The sequence below is a fragment of the Ambystoma mexicanum genome, chromosome 2q (genome assembly GCF_040938575.1).
Source record: "Ambystoma mexicanum isolate Mex_15411 chromosome 2q, UKY_AmexF1_1, whole genome shotgun sequence".
NCBI lineage: Eukaryota > Metazoa > Chordata > Amphibia > Caudata > Ambystomatidae > Ambystoma > Ambystoma mexicanum.
In genome coordinates this window covers 610,505,868-610,533,510 of record NC_090924.1, presented here as the reverse complement: position 1 = coordinate 610,533,510, position 27,643 = coordinate 610,505,868, and the positions used below count along the sequence as shown (strand labels likewise).

General features: G+C 47.5%; 1 protein-coding gene across 2 annotated transcripts in view; it reads left to right on the top strand.

Annotated features, from left to right (window-relative positions):
* The window catches only part of OXSR1 (oxidative stress responsive kinase 1), a 1,686,100-nt gene that overhangs the window by 357,770 nt on the left and 1,300,687 nt on the right, over nucleotides 1-27,643 (top strand). For both annotated transcript variants that reach the window (XM_069647752.1, XM_069647753.1), the window contains exon 3: nucleotides 21,121-21,229. In XM_069647752.1, coding sequence (XP_069503853.1) covers nucleotides 21,121-21,229 — 109 coding nt within the window. The remainder of the gene's footprint in view (nucleotides 1-21,120; nucleotides 21,230-27,643) is intronic.

Here is a 27,643-nt window from a genome sequence, read left to right as displayed (position 1 = left end):
ACTGAAGGTACGGTTCCATGGTGTCTGGTTCTTTGAACCTGGACACTACCTGGGCGTTGATTTTGGTGGATGGAACTTTCCACAGTGTCCGCCCAGGTTCTAGTTCTAAGATTTTTTTTAATTACCTTTATTTGGTTTGCCAGAAGTAGTTGCAGCGATGGACCCCGCTGCTTTTAGGACTTGCATACATTCTCCGTGAAGGTCAAAGACCAAGCCCTTTTTAAGTTTACCAACTTTTACGTCCTCACTCAGTAAATGATAGATGGAACCATCTGAATCATTATACAATTTCTGCATCAGGTTTATTTTCTTCCATACTACTATACACTCTATAGATTGCTGTTCTACGTTACGAACTAGGTTTGCAAACGTCACACATTTAGGAATATGGTACATAATTGGTCGCCTCATAATACTCCAGCTCCTTCAATATCCGAGAAGGAAATAGCTCAATACCATAGCATAGTTTAGGCAAAATACTGGTGATTTAGTACTTTACTACAGGTAAAATGGAGAACTTCCCATACTTATTATCTACATATCTTAGCTGTTTAGAGAATTTAGTTGCTTTTTCCTTCAGATAGTTCCTGTAGAAGGATTTCAAGGGGTAAGCAATTATTGGGTACCGTAGATAAATCATATTTGTGATTCTAATTTAGTCAAGCCCAGGGACCATTTTGTTTTAATTTTTCTGGGCTGCCTAGTTTTGCATAACTAGAGGATGACAGTTTTAGATGGATTTATTTTTAGTTTGTTTGCTTACATATAGCAGTCAAAAGCATCCAATAATCTTTGCAGACCAATAGGACTGTGATCCAATGAAACAAAATCATCCCCATAGGCTATCCATGCAATTTTTGTCCTGCCAATTTTTGGAGCAATAAAGGAGTCTTCCAAAAGACAACTCCCCAACGCCCACCGCATACAAATTAAGTAACGTGGTTGCAAAAATACATCCTTGTTAGCCCATTGGCCGTACCAATAGGTCTCGTAAGGAGGCCTTCACTATTGAGCCTGACCTGTATCTTGGAGTCTGTGTGTAGATGGATCAAGATGCTTGCGTCCCCGGGGCATACACAACCTGTTCAGTTTAAACCATAGCCTTTGCCGGTCTACACAGTCAAAGGCCAACAATAAGTCCATGGCGGCCACATAAATGGGAGAAGAGTTTTCTCCTCATGTCAATATTTGCAAACTACACATCAGAAGCCCTCCACTGTCCGTCCACACAGATCTCCTAAAACCAATTTGATGAATATCCAATATGTTCTCTACACACCAGGCTTTTATGTGTTCCAATACAACCAATGTGACAATCTTAGTGAGCATCCATGATTGCAATTAGTCTATAGTGAACAGGGTAATTTCTCAGTCCTTTTTTAAAAATTATTTTTTTATATATATATATTGGGGTTACATATGACAGTTTCCAAATTTCCGGCGTATTTTTGGATAGCACAATGTTTGTAAATAATGATCGAAGGTAAGCTCCTCAGCAACTCAAGCACGAATGCTAGACAAAACATTTTGCAGGTTCTCCTTGATTCCGCTGCTAACCTACAAGTCAAAAGTGGTTCCCAGTTTACTGTATGGAGCAGCAGCTATGCCAGCACTCCCAGAGGAGATCTGGGTTAAGATCGAAGGATTCTTCTGGAGATCAGTTCTGTCTCTACCTAACTCCACATCTATGTCGGCCATCAGGAGAGAGCTAGGCCTAATTTCCTTGGAGGCCCGGGTAGAAAACAGCATGTCTCTGTACAGAAATATCTTGCTCTCTGAAGCTTTGCCTTTGTTCATTCTGCTTCAAAAAGAACTCAAGTCCGGCAGATCTAAAATGCTTACTGCTTGGGCTTCAAAGAGGAAATCCAAACTGAAATCCATTGCATGTTCTGAGACGGAACTGCTGCAGAACCAACTGAGAATCAAATAAAAATTTGAGGAATTAGACTGGATCAAGACTCAAGAAGCTGCGACCAAGAATAAGCTACTAAGGCACCTGCCATCCTTTGCTTAACGATCCAGCTGAAATTTACAAAAAATTTCCAAGCAAGCAACTTCGAAATCTTTTTATTAGAGCCAGACTGAATCTATTGCCAACAAATGAAATCCGTTTTATTAGAGGACTGGCAACCACAGACGTTTGCAGACTATGCAACGAGAAGGACAAAACAGAATCAATCTGTCATCTAGCAACTTCATGCACGGCACTTCAATCAATACGGGAAAGCTCCCTAAAACTGGTCCTGGAGCCTTACGGGGTCCCTGAAGAATCGAGCTGGTGGCCACGTATGATCAGTGGCCAAAGAACTGCTTGTACCATTGCTATTATCAAAATCCTACAGTCAGCGCTAGAACAAATTGACTCAGTAACCAAGACTGGGAATGACAGATAAACAAACAAAAACAGAGGAGGAATGAAACAGCACTAATGCATAAACCAGGAAGGAAAAGAAACGAAAAGAAGGCTCGAAAGGAGCTGTCTCTGTTTTTGCAAAAACAATTAATTTTGTTAACACAATAAAAAATAATGATTTTAAACCAGACGTCTACGTTTTCTTTTAATAGGGCATTTGATAATTGGTTAGGTCCCTTTTCTCTGGAGACACTAGCTCTAGATATTAGACACCCAATGTTTTCTACAGTTAGTTTGAGATCCCATCGTTGGTCCCTGATCTCTTGCAAATTGCAGACCTCAGATGCTTGACAATATATAGCTGATATATAGCTGTAAAGTGATTAACCCAGGTCTGAGCTGGAATGGGCTTTGTTTGTATTGCACGCTATCAATTTTCCACCTGGTTCATCCCCGACCAAAAATGTATACTAGACTTGTCAGAGCAACCATCATGGCTTCGCCATCCCTTTGATACATCTGATGGCGATATTCTAGTATCCAATTGTTTTGTTTTTGTTCCACTTCACGTATCAGTGACTTAGCCGTCTCCCCTTCCTTATGTTCTTAATGGCCCTGATCTTTTTACGGGCCTCCCGCTTACTACTTTGCACCTTAGGATCTGACATATGTTTATAGGAGCAACATTTTCTATCTGTTGAAAATCTGTTATTGCTACACAATAATGTAGACCTAACCTTCAAGTGCTCTTGTATATGACATATAGAGTATTTACTTCTTTTCACTTCCAAAGTAAAGTCTAGAGCATCATTTAGCATAAAATTATTAAAACTATTGCTGTTGTTTTTGTTCCACCTCAACTGTTTTCCCCTGATATTAGTTTCTACACACCTATTGACTACGTTCTCTGTAAACACCTTTCTCCCAAAAGAAAGACCGGCTCAAAATTGCATGATCGCTTTCAGTATTCAGTTGTACATTGAAATGACTCGACCTGTCCATTAAAGGATCACTGACGAATATGTAATTGATAGTGGAAGATAATCCCCTCGTGTTGTCCTCCACCCCCAACCCCCATTCTGCATAGGTCCCACCTTCCAGTGTTTGCACCATTTAGCTCCCAGAAGCTTTTTGCGCTTATTAGAACCCTTCCAAGGGATCCATGCATTCAAAGGGCACTGATTACCCAAAATCTGATCAATGTGTTACCACCCCTGTATTACATTCGGCATTAAAATCTCCAGAAAATATAATTAATTCAAAGGTATTGTCCTCTGACGTATTCCACATCTTTTGACAGTAATGCCCACAGCTGTGCTGCTTCGGAAAACTTTTTCAGCATAGGCGTCCTGCGTCGATGATGTCGATACGCTGTCGCTCGAGGGCCTCCGTCGATGGGCGACGTCACCGGATGTTATATCTAGGACGCACGACGGCCGTAGCCTCAGTTCCGTTTTTTCTGCGAACGTTTTCGATTCGGAATCTCGGCGAGCCTCGGTTCTTCTAGTTGTTTCATGATGTCTTTGTCGTCTTCTTCCCCAAAGTCGGGCTTCAAAAAGTGTCAGGACTGCAGTTCCAAAATGTCCATCACGGACTCGCAAAACGTCTGCCTCTGGTGCCTCGGTGAGAGCCATGCCACCGATGACTGCCAGTCCCAGCCATCGAAGGCGTTGCGGGAGCGGAAGAAGTTGTTGGTAGGTAGGGTTTCTAAAACCCGTAAGTCGAAATCTGCTGGTCTTTCGACCGACGATTTGAGGGTTGACTCTCTCTGCGTCGGCGTAAGTCCAGGGGGGTCTTGTCTCAGAGTGCGTCCTGCCATTCCGCTGCCTCTTCTACGCATTCACGAAAGTGCCGTCACCGGTTGCCTTCCCTGTCCTCGTCGGAGGACTCCGCCAGTCGGCGGGTAACTTGTCCCACTAAACATTAATCGCTGGCCGAATGGGATGCATTCCGTCAGCAGATCTTTTCTTTTTTCGAATCGCAAGGCACCGTTCCGTCCGTGCCTTCGAGAGAATCCGGCAAGGAATGAGCTAGAGCCTCCACTCGTATGCTCCGGCGGTCGCTGCGATCATCCGGAGCCGTTGAGGTCCCGATCGGACAAGGTTGATCGCCATAGCCGTGCCAGGTCCCGGTCCTCGCCGCAGTCGAGACCGTCGGAGCCTGTGAGGCCTTCTAAGAAGGAGTCACCGCCATCAGTGCTGCGGCCGTCTAAGGACACTCTCGGGGCTCCGGCCTCAAAGCATTTGTCGAAGCCGTCAGCACCTCGGTCGACGCCGATTCCATCAACTCCGTTTGAGGAGAATTTACCGGAGGTGCCCCAGAGGGCTGTGGAAGCTCTGAGGAAGGCTCTCAGCAAGTCTGTGAGGCCTGTTCCAACCCTTGGATTATATTTCAGAGGTGGAGGAAGGGTCTGATGAGAGGGTTGTGCCTCCTGAGGTTCTTGATGACCTGTTGTCTGGTCATAGCCAAATGGAAGACCTTCGTCAATCCTTATATGACACCAGTGGTCTTGATACCTCTCCGTAGGTTGAGTTAGGCAGGCCTGAGCCTGGTACACATGCTGACTCCTCGTATAGGCACCTCATGTCGAGGGTGACTGAGTACTTGGGGTGGTCTGCTCCATCTGTTGATTTTCTTCAGCATGATCTGACAGACATCCTGGACCATGGTCCACCCACTGACCCGGTGTTGTCTTTTCATATGGCATTGCAAAGCAGGGTGGCGGCGGCTTGTACTGCTCTGGAGAGTCTCCCGGCAGTGAATAAATCGCTTCCGAAAAAATACAGCCCAGCCAGTGATGACCCCCTGCTACTTGTCAACACACTGTCATGATGCCTTCCCCCCGGGATCCAGATCAAGTCCAGCAGCCCCGGAAGCAGGCATCAAGTTATTCCAAGCAAGCCCAACAACCCCTGCTAGGGGCCATTTGGGTGCAGTCCTGGCGTCTATGGCACCAGGCTCATATGGAGTCAGTCCTGGCGCCATAGGTGCCAGGCTCATAAATTAAAACTTACCTGATGCAGACCATGCTGCAGAGCTCCAAGCCAAAGAGGCTTGGAAGGGACTACTTTATCTAGGGACTATTTTTTTACTCAGGTGGGGTCGGGGAGGAATACTTACCTGGGACTACTTTGCAGGCTATTTAAACCACGCCTGAAGAGCAGCACACACTTTGCGTTATTCTGCATCCAGCGGCGTAACGCTCACCGTGCCTGCAAGTCTGCATCCAGTCTTCTGCCACGCCCGCCTCGAGTCTGGAGCTCCTAGAAAAAGAGAGAAAGAAGGAGAAAAGGTTAGAACAAGAGCAATACCTTTGATCCTTACCTGAATTCCCGATCCACACCGCCTTCGAGCTGGAAGAAAGAAGTTATTTTATGCGCGTCGCCTCGCCTGCTGCAGCGCCGCGCTGAACTCGCCGGCCTTCGCAGCATCTTCACTATTCACCACACCCTTCTGCATGTTCTGCAGGGGAATAGACAGAGGCAATATTAGTTACCCCCCCATAGACTTACCTGATTTTACCGCGGGGGGTACAATTCCCCTTCACGGGTCGGCGCAACCTCCACCGCATCTTCGCCGTACCCCGGCCCCTAAGGGGAAACAAAAGGACAGCAAGGTGAAACAAAGGGACAAACAAGGGGAATCCTCATCACCACAATAGACTTACCTAATTTTACCGCCGGAGGCATTATTCCCCGAGACTTCATAATTTCTCTCAGCACCTGAATAAGGGAGAAAGCAACAGGTTACATACTGACATTATTTTATCGAACTGTGTTGGATAATACAAATCCTTACCTGAATGTTACCGGTTGCCACGAGGAACTCTTCGCTAGGGTCAAGCTGCAACCTGCAAGGATTTGGACAAGAGTGGAAGTCAGACATTTGAACTCTTACAAACTATATACCTTCGGCGTCTTGCTGGAAATCTGAGTCAATATTGTTCTGGAACTCACCTATTCCTTCGAACCAGTGAATCAACTGGTTATCTATGCGCCGCTGCGCTCAACGCAGGATGGAGAGCTCATCTTTCCAAACCATCAGCTGAGACTATAAGAGGGGACATTAAAGGTGATCAGTGGGAGAACAGCGGGGGTGGGGGTTAACGCTCCACTCCACGGGTGGTTAATTCCCTTTCTCCATTTGCAGAAGAATACTCCTACAGGCCAAGCAAACGAAGCTAGGTGGGCCAGTCCAGTCTGTCATCTCGGCACTACGCATCACTTTGGTGGAGACCGCAGCTGTCCAGTTCAGATCGACGCCCCTGTGGGAGCCAGGTGAGCGTAACACACACCCACTCCGGTGAGTTTGGTGGGGCAGGCGGCTACGGGCTAGCAAAGCAGGCTGCGTACCCTATCATCCTTCTGGATAGGGACAACAAGCGCTTTGATGGTTGGGCGAAGAAGGTATTTTCTTCTGGGATTATGGCTTTAAAGGCAGCCAACTCCGTTTGTGCCCTGGCAAGATTTACTCACACTCTGTGGAATTGTGTATTGTTGGCGGCTGAGCATATTCCCGAAGGGGAGGAACGGGATGGTTTTCTAGCCCTTGTGCAAGACGGCAAGGATGCCATGTGCGAATCAGTTCAGTCGGGTCTGGACATGGCGGACTGTGTCAGCCGGTCCATGTCTGCAAGCACCGTGATACGCAGGTTTACGTGGTTGCAGAAGTCGGGGTTTACTCCTGATGTGCAATCCCAGCTTCTCAACATGCCCTTTGATCGTGTCCATCTTTTTGGCAGCAAGGCTGACGAGAACCTTGAGAGGTTGCAGACCTCATAAGCTGCAGCAAAGTCTTTGAGCGCTGCAGTACGACAACCTCTGCCTTTTCGTCCTAGGGGACAGCAATGGAGGGGAGGTTCCTTTCGGTACTACTCTTCCTTTGGTAGATCGAGAGGAGCTGCCAGTCAAAGGGGCCACCATAGGAGTACCAGAGGTGGAAAGCAAGGTACTCGAGGTGCCAAAGCCGCTTGGGCAGTTGCTTCTTTGCCATCAGGCACTGCCGCGTCCGCTCAGTCATGAGGCCATGCTTCGCCGTTTGGGGGCAGACTGACGCAGCTTCTTGGAGAATGGCATGCCATTACTTCAGATGTGTGGGTTCCGGAGATCATAACCCACGGCTACTGCCTCCCTTTTCGGCAGAGGCCTCACGACAATCCACCGAGGAAGCGTCTGGATCCGCTCCTGGCGCAGGAAATCCTATCCCTGCTGGAGAAATGCGCCATATAACTGGTGCCTGTAGCGGAGAGGAACAAGGGATGGTATTCCCCTTATTTTTTTATCCCGAAAAAAGACGGGGGATTGAGACCCATCATGGACTTGCGTGGGCTGAACAAGCACCTCAGGAAGGACAAGTTCAAGATGGTAACTTTTCTGAAGTCCTCCAGGCCCTTCAACTACAAGTTTGGTTGGTGTCTGTATACCTCAAGGATGCTTACTTTCATGTGCCGATTCATCCAAAGCACATTAAGTACTTGAGGTTTGCGGTTGGCGACTTGCATTTTCATTTTCGGGTCCTGCCGTTCGGATTGACCTCCGCCCGAGGGTCTTCACCATGCTGATGATGGTGGGGGCAGCGTATCTCAGAGAAGTGGGGATTCACGTCTACCCCTACCTGGACGATTGGTTGATCAGGGCGCGTTCTCCTGAGCAAGCCCTGCATCATCTGTCCATCACCTGCCACTCCCTTCACAAGCTGGGCTTCTCCCTCAATTTAAAGAATTCCCATTTGACACCTACCCAGAGGCTCCAGTACATTGGAGCAGTGCTCGACACATCCCTGGGGTGGTGTTCGCCTCACCAGGTGAGGGCTCATCACATTCTGCAGATGGTCGACAAATTTCAACGTGCCCAAAGTCTCCCAGCGTTAGAGTTCTTGAGGCTGCTCGGCCTCATGGCATCTTGCATTTTTGCATTTTCCTGGTGCCAGAGGCCAGGCTGCGGATGAGATCTCTGCAGTGGGCTCTCAAGTTGCAGTGGTCGTAGTTCCTCGACAGGATGTCGGATCCCGTTCAGATTCCGCCCTCGGTCGCACAGGATCTTCTGTGGTGGGCCGTCGAAGACAATCTGATGAAGGGTGCTCCATTTTGGCAACCGTGGCCAGATATTACGATCGCGACGGACGCACCCCTCACGGGTTGGGGAGCTCATGCCAACGAGCTGACAGCTAGCGGCCTTTGGTCTCTGTCGGAGTCCAGACTCCATCAATCTGTTAGAGCTGCCGGCTGTCAGGCTAGCCCTGAAGGCTTTTCTGCCATCCGTAGGGGGGAAGAATGTCCTGATTAAGACGGACAATACAGTGGCCATGAACTACCTCAACAAAAAAGGGGGGGGGCAGGGTCGCTCCCGTTGTGCAGGGAGGCGATGCAGCTCTGGTTCTGGGCCATTCAGCAGGACACTTCGATCTTGGCAGTTCATCTGGCCGGAGACGAAAACACAGCGGCGGACAATCTAAGCAGGCAGAGCACGGTCTCTCACGAGTGGGAGCTGCCTCAGGAAGTTCTGTTGGAGATCTTCGCCCTTTGGGGAACCCCATAAGTGGATCTCTTTGCCACCAGTGTCAACCGGAAGTGCGAAAGATTCTGCTCGCGGGATGTTCCTCCAAGAGGAGCCTTAGGGGATGCGTTCGTGGTGGAGTGGTCCTTCCCACTGTTGTATGAGTTTCCTCCAGTCCCCATCATTCCGCAGGTGTTGCAGAGGTTTGGTTCCCGGATGATCCTCATTGCTCCGGCATGGGCCAGGAGAGCGTGGTACCCAGGCCTTCTCGACATGTCCACCTACCCTTCATGCCGTCTTCCCTACGACTATCTGCTCTCACAGGAGGGGGTTTGGGGTCTTCATCTAGAGGTCAAGTCCCTCAGCCTTCACGCTTGGTATCTGAAAGGTTGAGGTATAAGGATTGGGACCTCCCCGAAGACGTGATGGAGATGTTGCTTTCGGCCAGGAGGCCAGCAACGAAAACCCTGTGCCGTTGGAGAAAGTTGTGCGACTGGTGCAGCGTACAGAATGTGGATCCTTTCCAATGTTCCATTCTTTTGGTTTTGTCTTTTTTACTTTCCTTAGCCCACAAGGGCCTGCAATTGGGTACCATTAAGGGTTACCTGGTGGCGCTGTCTATATTTCAGTGCTCGTCTGAGGAATGTTCTTATTTTAAGATCCCTTTAATCTCTCAGTTTCTAAAAGGGCTTACTAATGTTTTTCCACCGTCCCCTTTCCAGGTGCCGGGATGGGATTTGAATTTGGTCTTAAAGTTCCTAATGGGAGCTCCGTTTGAGCCCTTACATTCTTGTCTGTTGTGACTGTTGACTTTGAAAACTGTATTTTTAGTTGCGTTTACTTCCGCACGCAGAGTGAGTGAGTTGCAGGCACTTTCTGCCAAACCACCCTTCACTGTGTTCCATAAGGACAGGGTTGACCTTAGGGTGCGGCTTTCTTTTCTTCCAAATATTGTGTCGGAATTCCATTTGAACCAGAATGTAATTCTTCCGGCGTTCTATCCTCCTCCACATCCTGGTAGGGAAGAGGAGAGGCTCCATAGGTTGGATCCTTGGAGAGGGTTGAGTTTCTGTCTCTCATGGATGTGCTGGGTCAGAGTGGACGATCAGCTCTTTATTGGTTATGCTGGAAGTCGTTTAGGTCAGGCTGTTTCCAAACAAACCTTGTCCAGATGGATCATTTTTGTACAATCTCCGAGTGTTACCAGTTGGTGGGAAAGGGCGCTCCAGTAGGCTTACGGGCTCATTCTACTAGGGGTATGGCTGCCTCCACTGCCCTACATAGGGGTGTTCCGATTCGCAATATTTGCGAAGCAGCCACATGGTCCTCTGTCCATACTTTTGTGAAACATTATTCCTTGGACTCAATACATGGGCAGAATTTGGCCTTTGGTAAGGCAGTCCTCTAGTCTGCAATTCAATTGGGCATTCTAAATTGATGCAATTGTAAATTCTTTTCTCACCTCCATACTTTGGTACTGCTTTGGGAGTCTGTCAAAAGATGTGGAATACGTCGCAGGGCACAATCCCTTCGAAGAACAAGTTACTTATCTTACCTGGTAACGTTCTTTTGATGGGATGTTCCTCTGTCGTATTCCACATCGTACCCTCCCTGCCTGCCCCTCTACAGAATTTATTATGCGATTGCAGCTTACAGTTCTGCAAGGCTTTCTGTAGTAATACTGGCAGGTGATTGGTGCCACACGTTCTGGGAAAAAACTACAACTGAGGCTACGGGCGTTGTGCATCCTAGATATAACATCTGGTGACATTGACCATCGACGGAGGCCCTCAAGGGACAGCGTATCAACGTCATCGACGCAGGACGCCTACGCCGAAAGTTTTCCGAAGCAGCACAGCTGTGGTCATTACTGTCAAAAGATGTGGAATACGTTGGAGGAACATCCCATCGAAAGAACTTTACCAGGTAAGATAAGTAACTTGTTCTTCTACCACCCAGATATGTTACCAGCCAATCTTCCACCTTCACATTTTAAGTGTGAAAGGATAATATCTAGTTATATCTAGTAGATATTAATCAGTAATAGGGGTGTAGTGTGTACAAAGGATACAACATCAAGCGTATCTGCTAGAATGCCTCTTGTGATCTTTCATTCATCCAGTGTTTTCGAAAACGCCCTGACTGTTTTTGATTGCAATAATAAGATCACCCACCGCTCTACCCCTAGAGCCTTGTACTCCAGCGAAGTCTGTAATGTCATAACCATCAAGGAAAAGGAGACCAACATTCCAGGTTTCCTGCAGGAATATTATGTGAAATAAGCGCATATGATTATTATCGCTGTTAAGACATGCAGGTTCCTGAATATTCCAGGACATAAATGCGAGGCTATCATCTTGACTGAAGATGTTGTTTTAAATCTTTTAGTTGAAGTATAATCCTTCAAAGTTACTGCTAGCCAACGCCAGTTAATGTCATCTTGAATAGGTTTACTATCCACTCTTCACTGTCTCATACATCTAACAGGGGGCTTTTTCTGATTTAACATAAAGGTCTCCTTTTGCTTCAACTCACAAAAAGGAAATGGGTCATACTTGAATTTGTATAAGCTCTCCCTTTTGATTAACCAGCAAGTCAAAGACCAGCCTAGACGGAATGACTAGTCTCACAAAATCGTAATGCAAAGAGTGGATGAAATCTACAAGTTTAATACCTCTCGAGGTTATTAATCTAAGGCCTGCTATCTTATTCAATAGTCCTAAAATGTTTCTTTTGTTTAATGAGTCAGGACCGCCATACTCAAACATGAAGTTAAGGATCACACTTGGTTCCTCCGTATATATAGGATGTGTTTATACCTGTCAGAGGATTTCTTAGCACCAGGCACACTGAGGAGACCACGACGGGCCCAAGTTCCTTTTCTCGATAGCCGTAATTTCCTCTAAAAGGGAAGTTACTATTCAAAGAGTCCACTACTGTCTTGCACCTTTTCCGGAGATATGTGGTGGACTTCCTTAAGTGGCTCACCACCTACATCCACCTTTCCAACAGTAAAACCCTCCTTCCATTCGATATCTCTAGGCACCTCTTGATAATTTGTCTATTTTGCTCAGCTTATTTCTTTTTAAGGGATAAAACAGGTTTTTGATAGTCATTCTCACTCCTTATTGGATCAGCAACCTCGTTCTGCCTCAATTTATACTCTTTGATAATACTTCTAATATCTTACTAATTTCTTCTTCTGTGATTGAGAATTTTTTTGGTGTACCAGTTTTGGGGGGAGGGTACCTCCTGTTGTTCATTACCTTGAATAGTACTTTTATCCAGTCTTGATTCTACCTTGAAAAGTTCAGATGTAGGTATATCATCATTCAAAGCAAGGGGATCCTCCCTAACCATAACCCCTGATGTTGTACTCTTACACAGAGCCCCTTTCTCCATCTGTGTGTTCCTAGGTGGGGATTGAATTGTAGGTTTTATTTTAAAGATATTGTAAAGCATAGATTTAAATTGATTACGCACTCTTTGGCCCTTTCTGTTTAGGGTTTTTGTGCTGGAGTACGTCCGCCAATTTAGTGGTGGATTCAATGTAATTACCTCTTATGAGGCTTCAATGTCATCTTCTTTGTCTCCCATTTCGGACTCCTTAACATCACTCATGAACTCCCATGCAGGGTTCGGAAGATTCTTTGTTTGTGTTCTCAGCTAGACTGAGCCTCCCCGGATCATCTTCAGCCTCATACCGTTTCGAGAGGTATTTTTTCGTGATCTTTAGTTTGTGTAAAGTTTTTGCTTTTTTCTTCTTTTTTCTTTTTTTCTTGGTGGTGTTCAAATCCGACTCAATTATCACAGCCTCTTCTTCGGTGGCAACATTGGAGGATGCATCCAGCTCTATTTTTTGTGAAGGTTGAGTTGTCTTCCACATTAATGATTTCCTCTGTTACTTGTGTGGTTGAGGGATTTCTTCAGTCCCAAAGTTTTTTCAATTACTTTAAGTGAGGCCGAGATCTCGATAAGTTTGGCAGTGTGTTTTTTAGCTCACTATGTAGGTGTTCCCGTAGTTTAGTGATTGCATCAATTAAGTCTAGCATTTTTTCTTTTCTCACCCCTGTCACTACTGCTGATTTCTTGGCAGAGGATAGACTATTAATGTCATCCTCTGCTTCCAATGAGTACTGAAACAAAGCTAGTGTTATCTCGCTACCCATTAAAATCGGGGGCATGTCCAGGACGGACTGACAAGGATCCTCGCCGGTTTACTTGGAATTTTTGTCCGGGGGTTTGGGAAGGCTGACGTCTAAGGAAATTATGTCCCCCTCCTCCCCGAATAGAGGCTGGGAGGAATTCTCAAGTCCTGCCAGCCCCCCCGCCAAGCGTATCATTTTCTGGTGATCCTACACCCTTCAAAATCGAGCATGTTGCAGGTGGGGATAGAGGGAGGGCTATTGAATGCGAGGGGCTGTCACGCCTTTTAGAGAATACCAGGGGGCCAATGAGGTCTGCAGGAAAATCTTTCCTAAGTGACCTACAACTTTTCGGTCTTCAGTTTTTCTTTCCCTTTTTTCCCCGTTCCCTGCCCGGTGCTCTACGATCGGCGCAATGGTTCACTATGTAAATCTTAACTGCTTACCGCTCCATGCCACCACGCCAAGTGGTTGTACCTCTGATTGTGAGAAGGAGTCCTTCAGGCTAAACCAGTGGCCAGGACAGCCAACAGCACTCAGTCGGTACTCCGTAACGCGCACACGCAAATGCCTGTGTCCCGGAAATAAGTTCTGAGATGTGGCTGAAAAGGGCGGGGCTTAGAACAGTCCGTGTTTAGTTCTCTGATTGTGAGAAGGAGTCCTTCAGGCTAACGCCAATGACCAGGACATCAAACAGCACCCAGTTTGCACTCAGGAATGCGCGCCATTGTGCGCATGCAGTATGTCTACAATTCATTGCAGTGTGCCTACCGAGAGAGGCTGGATGGCTACTTTGTTTGTGCAGTTGCTATCTGTTATACTTGCTGTGTGTTGGAGGGAAGCTGCTATTGCTGCAAAGTTTTCCAGCCTTGGCTCCTGTGACTATCCAGAAAAAGAAATCTGAGTGGGTAAGCATGGATGACCAATGTGGGGGGGTCCTGCTTATGAAGTATAAGGGATTGTATCAGAGGAACGCACCTGTGGATTCCTACTTTTACTTTGGGGGAAACTACTCTGGCCCTACTACTGGGTGGCGAAATAAGCATAGCTAAGCCAATGAAAGTTCCAGAAATGATATTACAGGATAAGTAAACATTTCCAATTATGTATAGTAATATATAGTATGTGTGGTACAAGATGCTATATGTAAAGCTTACACTGCTGCCTTTCATGTATTTGTGTATGTGAGGAAGATCACCACATTTGTGCTCTCCAGTAGCTATTGGCGAGTGATAGTTCACGCTTGATGAGTAAGAAATGCTGATGCATGTGTGTGTGGATGACTGACATTCATGGTCGGGTAAGGGATTTTTAGGCCGGGTTAGCAGCTGTGACAGGTATTCATCCCTTCTCTGCAAAGTAGGAGATTTCCCCCTTAGGGGATGAGGCAAGTGGGACCTCACCGGGAAGTGACTCCCCCTTTGTGGATAAGGGCTCCTGTTCCTGTGAAGAATTCCCTAACTCAACTACTGTAGTCGCATATATGGGGCTGTCTTCTATAAAGAGGGGCACAGATAAAGTACGCGCAGGACACAGAGTTCCAGAGCTGCGGCATAGTGTACCCCCTGTGGCCCGCTGAACAGTTGAGGTGGCGCCAGCACAAGCACATAGCCCTGCACAGCCGGTGCAGAAGACTAGTGGTGGCATCCAGGGGCCGCTGACACCAATGGCAGCCCCACAAATACCCTCCACGGGTGGGGTTTGAAAACGCCCTGAGCCAGCAGGAGAACTACAAAGGCACCCAGTCCCCCTCTTGGCCCCTGCTGGGCCAGACCAAAGACGGTGTCTGCTGTGCGATAGCTGTTGGCGGTCTGCGAGGTCACCAGACTTCAGACCCCTCTGCAGTGCCAAACGACAGGCGGTGGCCTCAGAACCTCCACAACGGGCAGCTGGCACACTGCAGCACATCTTAAAGAGGTGCCAGCAAAGCTGGGACCCACAGAGGAATCGAGTCTGATGTGCTGGGCTCTCTGGAGCGGGTGAGTGTGAGGAACTCAAGAGGCCAGAGGATGGAACACTAGGTTCAGAGACATCCCCAGCCACATATATAATCCCTTGCTAACCGTGAGGAAAAATGAATGCAGGTGTGCGTTGGATGGAACCACCACCACCACCAGCGGAGGAGGGCTGAGTGCCTGCGGTAACAGATGCGTGAAGATCATTTGATAAAGGGAAGTGCACAGAACGCTGTGCTTGGTATAGCCCATTGCATAACTTCTGGGCCTGTATTGTCTTGAAGATGTACACCAGTGAAGGGGTGAGACACAGGGCTCAAACCCTAGATCACAGGGCAAGAACGGCCAGCAGGGACCCCTGCAAGCCAGTCTGGGCTTGCAGGGGCCCCTGCCTTCTGCTCGCCAATCTCAATTACAACTTTTCACTTGTCTTCAATCTGCCCTGCACTCCGCACAGAACTGGTAAAACCCTGTGTGCATTGTTACAGGGCACCCCTCGATATTCGCCATGAATCTCCTGCAAAGCGCCCCCCCCCCTTGTTGCGGCCGCTCATATCCCTTGCATTGCCTTCATCTCTCCCTGTCTGTTTTTCTATTTGCTGCCTGGGGTTTCCTTGTCCCTCCCTCCTGCGTTTGCTTGTAACTTCACCACTCATTTGTCGTTGTTGTTCGCTTATCCTCACGCCCCGCATCTTCTACACCCATGTATACTGGCCTGCACAGACTTTTATTGATTTCCTTCCACACAGTGTTCCTGACTTTATATCCTAACTGAATCCTGGGATCATCTGCCTTAACTCTGTATTCGCCTTTCACCTGCCAAATCTTAATCTGTACCTTGTTACTGAGGTCAGCAGATTTAGAATCTGTGTGCTTCCTTTGCATTTGCTGCTGTGGTTAAGTTATGTTTTTTATTTTTTTCTAGGAAAGTCAAATCTGTGTGCTTCTGCAACTGCTGGCTGTTAGAAATTAGGCTTACCCCTCTTTATTCCAGGGCAGTCAAATCTGTGAGCTTTTACAATTAGTTGGCTTAGTTGAAATTAGGTTATTCCCCTTTTTTCCTGGAAAGTCAGATCTGTGTGCTTTTTACAATTGCTGGCTGTGTTTAGAAATTAGGCTTTTCCCTTGTTGCCCCCCCATCTAGTTTATTTCCATCTGTCCTTATCACTCGCGCTTCTATTTGTTGTGCTGTATGCTGTAACCTAGGCCCTCTCCCTACTAACTTGGCTTGTTTGCTTCATTGCTGTGTGGTGTAGTGCGATCGTGCTCTGCAGTTTCCTCCCTCTACTTCACTCCCCTCTTCCTTCTCTCCGCATTCTCCCTCAATGGTGCTCTCAGTCTCCCCCATCTTCTCTAATTGCTATTCGATCACCTATCCTATCCCTCTGTCAAAGTCTGGAACGAAAAAGTTCAATAAGGATCTCCTGGTATCCAACCCAGGCCTGCCATTGCTGACACTTATGTCAACGCTTCTTCCAGGAAGACATTTGACATCCTCTGTCGTTCCTTCTCCGGACCTTTGGACTCCCCATATGGTCTCTGCACTCTCCCCTTTATTTTCCTTTCCCATTAATGGTGGCACCCTTTGGGAGGTACTCTTGCCATCCTTCCTGTTATCTCGGGGTCATCATTTATGTCTACCTAAATGGCACTGTCATGGTCCAGGGCTCTCAGCCCAACCTCCTCCTTCTCGATAGTTGTCTTCCGTCCCATCAACTTCCTCCCCTCTCCTGCCACTCCTCCTTCTGCCTTCCCTCTGCCACCTCTGACTGGTGTACCACACTCCTTTACCCCTCATCGGAAGACCATCAAAAGTGGCAACTTGCTCCACTTAGCTACCCCTCAACTCTTGCTCTGCAGTCAAAGCCACTTCTGACATCTGCCACCTCCTTGAAGGCCTTGACCTAGATGTCCTTGTTCTCACCGAGATGTTCACTGGCAGCTCTGTCACAAGTTTTTACACACTCCTTCCTGAGCGTTACAAGATCCTCTCTAAGCCCAGGTGTAACCTGATCTTCATTGAGTGGCTCCCTGCTACTAGCATACCCACTCAGGCCTACTTCTTTCAAATGCCTTGTCTGTAGGCTTGATGTCTTTCTGGGCTTCTCTATGACACTGGCCACCATCTACAGGCCACCTGACTAGGTCTCCCACTTCCTCTCAGAATGTGCTGACCTCACCTCTTCTCTCCTGGCCTCCTCCTCCAAGCTTCTCCTCCTCGGCAACTTCAATATTCACCTATACTCCCTGATCAGACCTCTGGGCTCTTCCGCAACCTCTTGACTTTTTCCCGTTCCATTTTTTGCTCAGGCCGGACACACCTTGGAAGCTCTCATCTCTTCAGACATCCCCATCTCCAAACCTCTCATTACTACTCACTCTTGGTCTGATCATGCTCTCCTCTCCCCCGGACCTCCCCGGCACTGTCAGCCTCCTTCTCCGACATTCGACTTATTAAGCCAGAGTCGGTTGCCGCTTTGCCGCCACCTTCACTTTCTCCCGTCCCCCCTTCTGCCACGGAATCTCACTCCGACACAGCCCTTACTAACCTTCAACTCTCCATCTCCAACACTTTAGACATCCTTGGCCATGTCATGAGGATATACATGAAACTTGCATCCAAGTGCAACTCCTGGTTTGATTCCGACCTGGCCGCTCTGAAATGCAAGTGCAGAGCAGCTGAGTGGAAATGGCGGGCTTAGAACACATCCTCTGACAAACTGGCCTACCACCTGCTCCAAAAGCAATACAGACCCCATCTGCTCAAACAAGAGGGACTATATACAAGCCACATCTCTGCTGCCTCTAACAACACTGCTGAGCTTTTCAAAATCTGCATGGAACTTGCCAACCCTACTGCAGTCTCCACCTCTCCTCTGGCCTCACTTCATTACTAAAACGTTATCCTCTACTTGGGGGGGTGGGTAGACGTCTCTCCTCTGCAGGTGCCTCCCTCTGGAATGGCCTCCCGCCCCTCTCAGATTTGAGCCGGATCGTCTTAAGTTCTGGAAGCTTCTCAAGACCTTCCTCTTTTTTTCTTCCTTCCCTCTCCCCCCCCTCCACTGCTAATTTCCCCATCTTTCCTTAACTGACTGGTTCCTACAGAGTCTTACTGGGCGCCAGGCCCCCCCTAGTCCAGTCTACTCCTGCACTTGGTCCCCCCTTTTCACCGTGCACTTGCCCTTCTGGGCCCCTCCCCGCACACTAAGCTAGCTGGGCCTGCACCCTTGTAGCCCTTCCTGCCCCTTACCTCCCCCTTAGTGGGTGGACCATAATTTCCCTGCACTTCTCTGCTTTCCCCTGTCTCTGTCCACCAGGCCCCACGTGACATTCGCCTTTTCACAGGCCCTTCCGCCCTCCCCTCCCACCCCCCTTCTATGAAGCACTTAACGTTACTGCCCTTCTCACAAGGCCTAGTAAGATTGTTATTGGTTGTCCTCCCTGTCCCCCATTACCGCCTCTCTCGTGTTGCACCTCAAAACACTTGTGTTATAACCAATAAATAAAACAGTGTGGGAACTTTGGCTGACGACAATGTAAAAAGAAACATACGTAAAAAAATGAAATGATCCGTCTTTAACCAGACACATGTATTTAACTGAGACGAGCCAGAGAAGGAGACTGCTGAGCACAGGGGAAGCCCCCTGACATCGTGTCTTGTGGGGGTGGAGTCAAGGCAGGTTGCACAGCCCGCACCATTTACAGAGCGAGAAGCAGTGTGAGACGTTGGAGGCCCGGTGAGTGCAACTACAAAGGAAGCGGTATGAAAAGGGAGAAAGGGAAGATGTACCTGGTAGTGGCGTGACCATGCTTGCAGAGTGGTGGATAGGATGCCTGAACTGCGCAGAGACTACCATGACGGAAAGCCTGAAAAACCTCTGATCACCCGTGTTTGTAGATGGCAGGCACCTGACGAAGAACCGAGAATGGGAACCCAAGCAGTGAGAAGAGAAAGGAGCAGTACCTGAGCGAGAGCCGAGCACTGCAACCTTCCTCCGGATAACCAGAGGTACCAGGGGAATCTGGAATAGTGGGAGGACACTGGGGAATCATTAAATGCATGAAGAAACTCGTCCGTGCCCTAAAGACGAGAGAATAACTATAAAATTGAACGATTGGAAATGTAAAAACCCAAGAAAGAGAATAACGGCCAACTTGGTCGGGAAGACCGGTGTCACTTGAAGAGAGAAACTGACGCCAGTCCTCTGAAAGAGATAGCATTGAAAAATCAGTTAACAAGGGTTGTGAACAGTATATAAAAGGGATTTAGCCAACTCGGGTGGGGAGCCAACAGACTGGAAACTAAAACCCTGGTAGGAAGGTCGGCCACTCTAGATCTTCAAGATTGAAGACTGGAGAAGGTAGAACCCAAAACACATAACAGGAAAGATGAGCTGAAGCTCGCCAGTGATTAAGATAAGAGTAAACTGCCTCAGAGAGTATCCCTGGCAAAGAAAGCCTGAAAGGGAGTCAAGGCAAACATGATTTAGGAAAGCTTGAGCAAATGGACTGCGAAGAACATATGTGATGACAAGAGTGTGAGAAACTGTTTGAAGTACTCCAAAGATGGGACCACCGAAATCCCAGGAGTCATATTGAAGAACTAAGAATTGATAAGAGACCAGGAGAAGAGTCATTCTCTTGACATTAGATATTTAGTGGTAGGGTCAGATGGTTAGTTTGGATACAGGACATATTTACTTTAAACTTCCTGACATCGAGCGGACACCCTGACATCGGGCGGGACCTTTAGTACGTTTATGTAGGCAGGGTAATCCCCTTACCAATAGGGAGAGGTAGGCATTATTCATATAATTTTAAAGTGAGTACAGACTGTCCTCAGTTTCTGACTCCTTCTGATCCACCACACAGCTTGCATCTTGAAACCTTTACACAGTGGGGCTTGGGGGGAATCATACTTTTTGGGGGGGGGGGGGAATTGGTGGCTTATAATTAAGGTAGGAAGGTGTGCAGACGCCTGGCAGTCTGCATAGGGCAATTTGGTTGGAGGTTTGTGAGACATTAGAGATGTGTTGATACACTAGAAGCATGCATCATACCTGCTTTGTGGTACTCGAACTCAAAACCCTTTCAAAGATTACTCTTTGCTAAGATTGCAAACAGGTGGCAGTACTGTAAATGTCAACACATGGCAGTAATGTTTTAAATGTGTAGTAGCCCTGCTGAGACGAACTGTCATTCCCTGTTGAAGGTTTCTGCATTGCTGAAAAAGCTACTGGATTCACAAGCGGGCGTTCTCTTTGCTCAAGTGGAGAAAAGAAGCTTCTCTCAGACCCGTCCGAAACAATCATGTCCACACAAGCAATACGCACACACCTTTTCATTGTAAAAAACCCAGACCTGTTGAAGATTGTACTCCATACACAGAAACCGGCTACACATATCAAATGTGTTGATTTAATATTTCCTTGAAGTAATCCCAGGTTGTACGAGAGCAGGGTCTGGAACCTGCAGTTCTGCAGATGTTTGGACTACGACTCCTATGATCACTCACCATTGATTATGATAACTGGGGCTGATGGGGATTTGTATTTTAAAACAACTTGAAAGCCAAAGGTTGGTTATAATAAAATTATAATTATATCGTTGGGTGTTACAATTCTGATTACAAATCTTATGTATTAATTTGAGCACTATGATACTTGTAATCGTATATGGCATTTGCAACTTTTGAGGTCAATTCTTTACTTGCTAGAATAAACATTGAGACCAGTGTGCATACTTTAGGGGACATGATGGTTGCCAGTGAGCAGCCTTTCACATAGTCTAGTACAGCAACACTACTGCATACTCTGCTTGAAATAATCTCGATGTGCTGTTATCATATATGTAACTTTATAATGTGATTGTGCGTTTGACGAAGCAAACTGTGAAACAAGTTTATTTGCAACTAGCAAATTCCAACTCAACAGTCCATACATAGAATAGAATTCATCCTTGGTTCAGTGTTTCCAAAAGTAACTCTTATTATGAGGTTAGAAATGTGCTTTACCAGATGTCCCTAACTTCCTGTATCCATTTCTTCCAGCAGCACCAGCTCCTGTTGCATCGGCCCCTTTACCAGATATGTGATCTTGCTTTGAAGGCCAACTCCTGTGTTTTTTCTGGTCTAAAGTGTGTGTATTTTATTTATTTATTTCACGTCTTTACAGAAAGAAATTCAAGCCATGAGTCAGTGTCACCATCCGAACATTGTATCCTACTACACCTCGTTTGTAGTGAAAGATGAGCTGTGGCTAGTTATGAAGTTGCTAAGTGGCGGTGAGTAATAAGATATGGCTGTTTTAAATCTGTGCTTGTCTGTTATTGCCCGTGCACGCCTCACGGCGAAGAAATCATCTGTAGAGTGCTGCTGTGGATGATTCTGTGCTTTGTAACCTTTGCCACGAAGTTGCAGTCTAAGATCTGTCAGCTCTCCAGTAATTGAGCACTATAAGTGATTTGTAACTCTTGTGTTGCCTGTTTGAAATAAGATTGTGGTTTGTGTTGGGTTTGCTGTATTTTTGTATCCAATTGCCAAAGCTAAACATAATGGAACATTTGTTAGTAATTAAAACAATGCAACTAGTCTTGTGCCATGTAATGTAATCTTGTAGGCTGAGGGGACTGGTACATAGGCCAACACCCTTCAAATGTGCGGGGGAAACCCTCTCTCGCACTAGCTATAAATGGAAAATGTTTTGGCAAGGAGCTTCTGTTAAGCAAGAAATGGTGAGTCAAGGGCGCCAGTACGATGAGCAGATTCCAAGTCGCAAAGATGAGGTATGGACATGCCAATTCGGTCTTTGACATTCACCCCTAAATCACCAAAATGGCCTACTGCAGAGTTGAGTAGAAAAGGGACAAAACAACAAATAAGCTGTTGATTCCCAAATGTTCGGTCAAAGCGGACAAATGCATGTTACTGAAAGAGGGCAAGGTTAGAATGGTTGGATCAGCAAATCTAAAATGTTCCTGGCTGCTATTCCCTTTTGTTGGAGAGAAGCATTCCCTCATAGCAATTATGGTGGCAATGTTGTATGGAGAATTACTCCACTAGACTCTTGAGAAAAGACTGAGGACTTCTCTAATAAGACAAGTTCCTGCTTGTATGTATTGTTCCTAGACACTTGAGAAAGTACAGTTTAAGGTGTGTTCACTAGAAATACTTTTCCTCAATTGACAGACTCAGCCCTGATGATGGGCGCTGTGTCCGAAATGCATTGGCTGGCAATTCTGCCACTCGAGTAATGGTGACAAGACCACACCAATAAGACTTTAATGAAGGAAATGAAGCAAACAGGATTTACTCCCTTAAGTGTTTTGAATGGTAGTAGGATATATTGCAATGGTGCAACCTATTCTGGTGGGGCTCCATCAGATGACATATAATGTTGTGTGGTTTTCAATCGGAGGGGCTTGATTGATATGGGCTGGTCCTCCCCCTCACTCTTCTGACATGGATCCATCATGCTGACTAATGATTTGGTTTCCTGTTGTATTTGTCTTGTGAACGCCTTGAGGCTATGGCTGTTTGGCACAATATAAGAATATTCTAGGTAGGAGGCAGGAGGGGAAGCCTCTAGCTGGCACCACCTCCCTGGTGCACCGTGAGCAGCAGGACTAGCGCTCTACTGCATTTTTTATTGACGGTAGGCACCGTGGGGCTTAGTTGCTGGCTGGCGGATGCTAAAAAGAAAAACATCATTTTATTTACTGGCTAGTGTGCATCACGCTCGGAAATGCACCAGGATTCACGCTATTGTCTAAAAACCTAGCTGTAGCATTGTATGGCATTTAATGAAGGGCTGTTACCTTACTTTGTGTGAATCTGCAATCCATAACCTTGTTCTTCTTCATTCTGACAGCACTTGCTGCCCCCACAGTGATTGGTTCCGTTTCTCTCTATAACACCCAATGAGTGGTGCCGGCAGGCGAAAGCCACCCCCTCTAGCAAAGGCTCACAGCTAGGCTCTGGGTCTGTGGTGTGCACTTCCCTTTCCATCGGAGGAGGCAGGAGAAGCCTCGAGCTGGCACCACCTCCATGGTGCACCGAGAGCAGCAGGAGCAGCAATTTGCTGCATTGTTTATTGAAGGTAGGCCCTGTGGGGCTTAGTTGCTGGCTGGAGGGGTGCAAAAAAGAAAAAAGCATTTTATTTACTGGCAAGCGTACATCACACTCAAAAATGCACCAGAAGCTGCGCTATTGTCTAAAAACATAGCGCTAGCTTTGTGTTGCATTCAATGAAGGGCCATTCCCTTCCTTTGTGGGAATGTGCAATCCACCACCTTGTTCTTCTTGATCCTGACAACACTTGCTGCCCCCACAGTGATTGGTTGTCTTTCTCCCTACAACACCCAAATGAGAGGTGCTGGTAGGATATATGATATGATATGATATTTTATTTATATCGCGCTCGTACACAAGTGTTTCAGAGCGCAACCAGGCACAGGGAGGGGAAACGGGAGAACGAAAACAACTATCTTACTAGTCCCAGTGACATTGCGAACGCGCAAGTACACTGGAAAGGGAAAAGGGGGAAAGTGCATGGAAGGGGGGAGAAGTGGAAAGTGTGGAACCGAGGAGAGAAGAGTATAATAAATGAAGGTGATAATGGCAGTGCAGCACAGCAAGTGGCAAATGCTAGGTTATTCAGATAGGGTATATCTGATAAGTGCAGAAGAAAGGCGGGTGGGGGACTGCATGGGTACAGATACAGACCTCCGTGCAAGTGATGGCCCGGAGGTAGTGCAGGAGGGTGGCAGGCTGAGCAGGTACTTGGACCCGAAGGACAGAGGGTGGCCAGGTTCTTAATGCCAATAGGGAAAACTGATCAGCAGGGGAGAAGAGGGTAAAAGGCAGAAGCAAAGAGGAAGGTCTTGAGTTGCTTCCGGAACCAGAAATGGTTCTCCTCAAGTTTCAAGTTGTCAGGGAGGCTGTTCCAAAGGGAGGCCCCCGCCGAAGATGGAGCTCTACCCTCAGCACGTTTCTTTTTAGTGACGTCAGATGTGTGAGGAGAAGGAAAGTGTAGAGTCAAAGATGACCCCCAGAGTTCTTAGCCTTGCAGGTGGGGGGTAGGAGGAGGGCCAAGGGAGGCTGGCCAGAGAGTGAGGGGAAAGGATGTGGAAGGTGTACCAATAAGAAGGATCTCAATCTTGTTGGCATTTAGACAAAGATCATTGGCAACACACACATTTTGAATGGCGATTAGGCAATCGGAGATGAGAGAAGGAAATGAGTTGGGTGTCATCAGGATAGCACTGAAAATGTGAGCAGAAAATGGAAGTGGAGTAGGCGAGAGTTGCCAGGTATTGGTTGAAAAGCCAGAGCGAGAGTTTAGACCCATGGGGAACACCACAGGTAGAAAGGGAGATGGAAGATGGGAAAGACCCAAGTTGTACCTGGGAGGTTCGATCAGAGAGGAAAGATGTCAGCGAAGCCAGAGCCTGATCCGTGATACCCAGGTTGTCACAGAGACTGTTGAGCAGGGTGTTACGATTGACCGTGCCAAAAGCAGAGGCGAGATCAAGTAGGATGCGGACAGATGAAATGTTAGAGTCAAGGTTGGAGAGCAGGTCTTCCCGGATGTTCAGGAGAGAATTTTCCATGCTTTTGGTAGCTCTGAAGCAAGATTGGTGGTCCTGGAGAGAGCTAAAAGGAATCAGAATGCAGGTTAAGCTGAGCTGGCCAGTTTTTCCAGGCTTTTACCCTAAAAGGTGGTAATGGAAATTGGGCAATAGTTAGCTGGACAAGACATCAGCTGTGGGTTTCTTGAGGCGAGGATGCACAAGGGAGTGCTTCAGAGGGGAGGGGAATGATCCAGAGGCAAAGGAGAGGTTGCAGAAATCAGCAAGGGCCAGAGCGAGGGTATCGATGTGGTCCTTAATGGTTTTGAGGAACAGGGATGGACCTGTTTTGATGAGGCTTTCATAGATCGGACTTGTCTAGCGACCTCGTTGGGGGAGGAAAGGAGGAGAGTGTGCGGGAGTAGCTGAAGGAGGGTCAGTAAGCAGAGAAGGAGAGTGGAGGGGGAGAGGAGGAGAGGGTAAACAAGAGATAAAGTGAGAGGCAAGAGCATTGCAAAGAGCCTGGGAGGGGAGGGGTGGAGACTGCAGCAGGATTGGCCAGCTCCTTACAGATTTTTAAGAGTTTGGCCGAGTTGTTGGATGCCGCAGAGACACAGGCTTGAATGTGGAATCTCTTCTTGGTGCGGACAGAGTCTGTATTACCTTTGGAGCAGGCAGGAGGCAGGCCAGTTTGTTAGAGGATGAGCAAGACGCCTTCCATTTTTTCTCAGCCATCCTACACTTACGTTGAAGTGTAACTAGATCTGAGTCATACCAAGAATTGCATTTGGCTTTGCACTTGAAGCGGATGCTCATGACAGGGGCAAGAGCATCAAGAGTAGCAGGAATAGAGGAGTAAAGCAGGGACATGGCTGTCTGGGTTTGAGTCTGCAGGGGTGGTGGGGGGAGAAGGCGTAAGCGAAAGCCTCAACTGACTCATGCTTCATAGGCTGGATGTCCGAGAAGGTGGGTGGTAATCTTGGGGGTAGGCTTGGCTTGAAGGGGGTAGATGGAAAGATGAGAGGAGGCAGTGATCACTCCAGGAGAGAGGAGTGGTGAGGGGGAAGGCCAGAAGAGATCATGACATCAAGTGTGTGACCAGCAGAGTGAGTCGGGCCGGAGAGGAGGCTAGAGCGGGAGAGCGAATCGCAGAGGTTGCGAAAGAGCGCAGATGAGGAACAGGGAGAATCAAGATGGATGTTGATGTCACCAAGGAGGAGGAGCTGAGTGGTTGAGGCCAGGAGGGAGGAGGATAAGTTTGCCCACTCAGCGACAAAAGAGGTAATTTGACCAGGGGGGCGTTAAAGAGTAGAAACAGTAAGGGAGTGGCTAGGAGAGCGAGAGAGAGCCTGCAGACAAGGCATTCGAAAGAGGAGTAAGTCTGAGTGGAGATGATGGTGGCAGTAATCCACCCAGGGAAGATCAGAGCTGCACCCCCTCCCAGCCGGTTGGATCTGAGAGCGGAGAGGATCTTGTAGCCGTCAGGGAGTGTCAAAGCTTGTGACCGAGCTAGCCCTGAAGATGTCAGAGGGGTGTTTGACAGCAGAGCGAGAGTTGAGAGTGGAAAGATGAAGAAAGTTGCCAGCCTGAAAGACCTACAAATAAGAGGTACGCACTGCAGAGGTTTGGAGGGAGCTTGAGATGGGGCAGAGGAGGACGGAAAAAAGGGCAAGGTAGCCAAGGGAGGAGAGTAGGGGACAGCTAGAGATGAGAGCAAGTTGATGAGGCGAGCAAACCGCCTATCAAAGAGGAGAGAATTGGCCTGAAGGCCTTGCACCATGACAGTGCCATTTAGATAGACATTAATGATGACTCTGGAGGAGTCAAATGAATCCATGAGGACATCCCAGCGGGTGCCACCGTTAATGGCAGAGGAGGAGACAGGACAGAGCACAGAGATCATATGACATGTCCATAGAACTGGCGAAGGAACAACAAAGGATGTGTCAGTGAGGGTTTGTCTGGTAGTGGCACTGGAATAGGTATCGGCAATGGGGAGACCTGGGTTGGAGGCCAAGATAGCCTTTTAAAATGATGTCTTACCAGACTTAGTGAGGAGTGAAGGATAGTTGATAGAGAAGCAGTTGATGTACATTAGAGAGAAAGATAACGCTATGGGCAGATGGACAGAGGAGGCAGTAGGAGAGATATGCAAATACAGTGGTAAAGGAACAGTCACTGGGCTAACAGGTTACACTTGAGGGCCAGAAATTAAATGAAAAACACATCCAAAATAGACTTTCAAAAACGCACTCAAATATTGACTATCAAAAACACACCCAAGTTTGACTTTCCCGGACAAACCCAAAATTGACTTTTTAAAGAAAACACACCCAAATTTGACTTTCAATGGCAGAGTGCTAAGGCACAAAAGAAATGAGGTGTGAATTAGAGATGAGTGCTGAAACAGGAGCATTAGAGAGCAGAAAAAGGAGACCAGTTGGAACAGGCAGAGGGGAAAGTGAAGGATCAAGGAGGGAAGAGGAAGGGAAACAGAAGGAGGGAACTAGCATATGGAGGTGGAATTAAGAGTCTTGGTAGTCCAGTATTATAACTGAGTGAGCTGGCCGCCCCAGGGAGGGTCTGGTTGCGGTAGTGGAATCATGTAGCGGACAGGGTGATGACGGGGGCCCTAGAAGTGGGTCTTTGGTAAGGGGGCCAGCTACAACCTGCCAGTCCCCTATTGGTAGTTAAGAGGCACACATAACCCAATCAAGGGCACCTCCATAGAATGAGTCCAAGGCAGGAACAAAGGTGTCGGCTATCTTGAGAGGAGCCGAGTTCAAGGGCTCAATGCATGCACCCAAATGATACTCTGATGATTATTTTAGGCAAACAGCCAGATAAGGTGCACATACCATTGACAAAAACGACGCGATCTTCATGCGCAGCAGAATAAAAACAAATGCACACGCTAGTTCTGCTTTTTCTTTTTTTTTCCAAATGAGATGCCAGTCACATTTTTAAAATTCAGCAACAATCAGATGGAGGTGCAGAGGTCTCACGAGTGCACCCACCTTGGCAAAAGGAAGATCGGCAGCTGCGCGGGCAGTGCGCAACATTGAATGAAGGATTGCAAGGTCAGGAGGAGGACCTCGCGTTCGGATGAGAAGAGCAGAAAGAGATGGC